Source organism: Etheostoma spectabile, chromosome 1 (genome assembly GCF_008692095.1).
Source record: "Etheostoma spectabile isolate EspeVRDwgs_2016 chromosome 1, UIUC_Espe_1.0, whole genome shotgun sequence".
Taxonomy (NCBI): domain Eukaryota; kingdom Metazoa; phylum Chordata; class Actinopteri; order Perciformes; family Percidae; genus Etheostoma; species Etheostoma spectabile.
The window spans coordinates 19,322,690-19,325,372 of NC_045733.1; the positions used below are offsets into that span (position 1 = coordinate 19,322,690).

General features: G+C 33.4%; 1 protein-coding gene across 4 annotated transcripts in view; it reads left to right on the forward strand.

Annotated features, from left to right (window-relative positions):
- LOC116694203 (40S ribosomal protein S17) overlaps window positions 1–2,683 on the forward strand; it is a 21,503-nt gene that overhangs the window by 18,695 nt on the left and 125 nt on the right. For 3 of the 4 annotated variants that reach the window (XM_032523788.1, XM_032523767.1, XM_032523778.1), the window contains exons 3-5: window positions 1,510–1,615; window positions 1,838–1,907; window positions 1,953–1,958. In XM_032523788.1, the coding sequence (XP_032379679.1) occupies window positions 1,510–1,615; window positions 1,838–1,907; window positions 1,953–1,958 (182 nt within the window). Of the gene's footprint in view, window positions 1–1,509; window positions 1,616–1,837; window positions 1,908–1,952; window positions 1,959–2,679 lie in introns of all 4 variants that reach the window. The other variant, XM_032523798.1, reaches the window with a different exon arrangement.

Below are 2,683 nucleotides of genomic sequence, written 5' to 3' on the forward strand. Positions count from 1 at the left end.
ATAAAATTGAAGTGACATGAACAAACAGAGAAATATATCTTTTCAGATAAAACAGCTGTTGACAAAGTTTCCTTTTGTTGGACATTTGAAATTGGGAATAAATGATAAAATTGCAATATATTGCGGAATATTGCAATTTTTGGGCCTTTTTTGCCTTATTTTAGTGACAGTGGATAGATATGAAAGGGGGAGAGAGATAGGGGAGGACACACAGCAAAGGTTCAATTCTAAGATAAAAAATCGGGATTCATATTTTCCCCCTAATTGTGCAATTGTTACAATTTTATGATAGCCATCCAAATAATGTTTGTTGGCGGTTTACAAATAATTTTGTAATTATTAACAAATATGTTAATTTGTGCAACAATAAACTGTTATAACAGACATTAGAGCATTAGTTATAATTAGTAAAAATATTAATCATTTCATTGTTTACCACTGTTTACTACTTAACTAAAGTTTAATTACCTATCAATCATTTATTAGTGATTTTTTTTATAAAGTGTGTTTTATTAAGTGATTGTTTGTTAGCAGCTTTTTAAGTTCACCTCTAATGTGATGGTGAAATTAAACAGGCTGTTCAGTGTCACCAGAGGAGACCGCATTGCATTACTGACACACACACACACACACAGATGGTAGATGCAGATGAAACAGGAGATGAGACAGTAAATACAACTTTGAGTTAAAGCATAACTCTCACCAAAAATGCAACCTAGGGTCTTTTTGGTAATGTACCCGAGTCAAACCTTCGTTTAAGAGCATATTTAGCATATTTTCAAAGATTTACCGTATTCTCGTTTTTTGGTCAAATGGCCTTTTGAATGGGAGTCCTACCCTAGCCTCAAAATAGCTGTTTTTTTTAACACTAAGAAGGCTCTACACATGAACACCAGCATTGAGAACATTGTGTTCACTGAGTTTACTAGAAAGAAAATGCTGAATAGATTGGGTTGGTTATTTTGATTTACTAATAGAAAGTTTTCCTTTTTTATTCATTTTTTCAGGGAACGTGAGTCACAATATTTATCAATTATATGTACATTATTACGTATAATGAACTTGAGAGCTGTTGCACAATAACCATTAACTATTAATTTTAGTAAAAATTCCCTAGTGTTTTTCACATTGCAGATTTTTATGAATTGTTAGAAGATTCCAAGTAATGTGTTAAAATTGCTGATAAACTAAGTGATCGGTTTATATGTAACTGAAGAACAAATTGGCAGTTTGTTATCCGTAACCATCTTTTCCTTGCTACAGTAAATGGTAATCATCAAAATTAAGTTAATATCAAGTTCATTTTTTTAATTTAATTTATAGAATCAAATCATAACCGTCATCTCAAGACACTTTACAGATAGAGTAGATCTAGACCACACTTTATAATGTACAAAGACATTACAGTTCCAGTAATTCATAAAGTAAACTCTAAATTATCAATCAGCATCTTTTGTTGTTGAAGTGTTGCTTATGCTGGTCATTATATTGTGCTCCTTTCTCTCTCAGGTATGTCACACACCTGATGAAGCGCATTCAGCGCGGCCCAGTCAGAGGAATCTCCATCAAGCTGCAGGAGGAGGAGAGAGAGAGGAGGGACAACTACGTCCCAGAGGTCTGCTCAGTGATTTCCTTCTTGTTTGACTGTTTTATGAGACATTAAACACATCACACACATCTTGCCGTTTCTATTAGTTTGATAATGAATGGTGTAAAGGAGAGCAAGAACCCAACACCTTTTTATTTTTAAAACTGTTTATTTGCACTTTTTAGGAAAGACTCAATTCAGACAGTAATATGTCGCTTTTTTAAATTTATTTTAATCTCATCTTTTCAGATTTCTGCACTGGACCAGGAACTCATCGAGGTGGATCCAGACACAAAGGAAATGCTCAAAATGCTGGTAAGTGTAAAACACATGTATTTTGCTGCTTTTGTTAGTAAAAGAAAAGTTTCAGTTTTTTGTTATGGACCTGAAGATTCTCATTACATGGCAGGTATTCAAACTTCTAAAGCAAATTTATTTCACTCATTTATTTTGCACATTCACATATTACAATCAGATAAAGTATAACGGGTGTATTGCACAGGGAATTCCATGTGTAACTTATGACATTAATGATAGCTGTTTATTGATCTAGTTTCCAAAGTGCCTTGGCAACCACACACAATAGCAATAACAATGCAGACATTAATGTTACGAGGTTCTGCTGGGTGTCTAAACCTCCCAGTCAGAAAAGCTTATGACATGATTCCAGTTACATACAAGTTAAGTTGCTCACCCTCTCTGAGAGCAGAGCAGTACCTTTTCTCATTTAAAAATATATGAATTAAAGCGACTATATGTAACTTTCAGTTTGTGTTGATTCTATCGGCCGCTTTAGACAAGTGTTTTTACCACACCCCCTGTCGTAAAGGTATTTCTTTACGGTGCTGTGTTGTCCACAGAGTTAGCATTACAGGGAGGTCATACAGTTGAGATTAATCTTTTGCTCAGACAGAAAATAATTCCTATCCTATAACATTTTGGTATTTTATTTTACACACTACAAAAAATAAAACCCTACAACCTATTAAGTCCTTGTAAGGTACAAAAAATAAATAACCATGTCATGACTAATGTTCTTGTTTATTTACCGGAATAATTCTCTTTTTATTTATTTTTTCTTCCTCTTGTAGGATT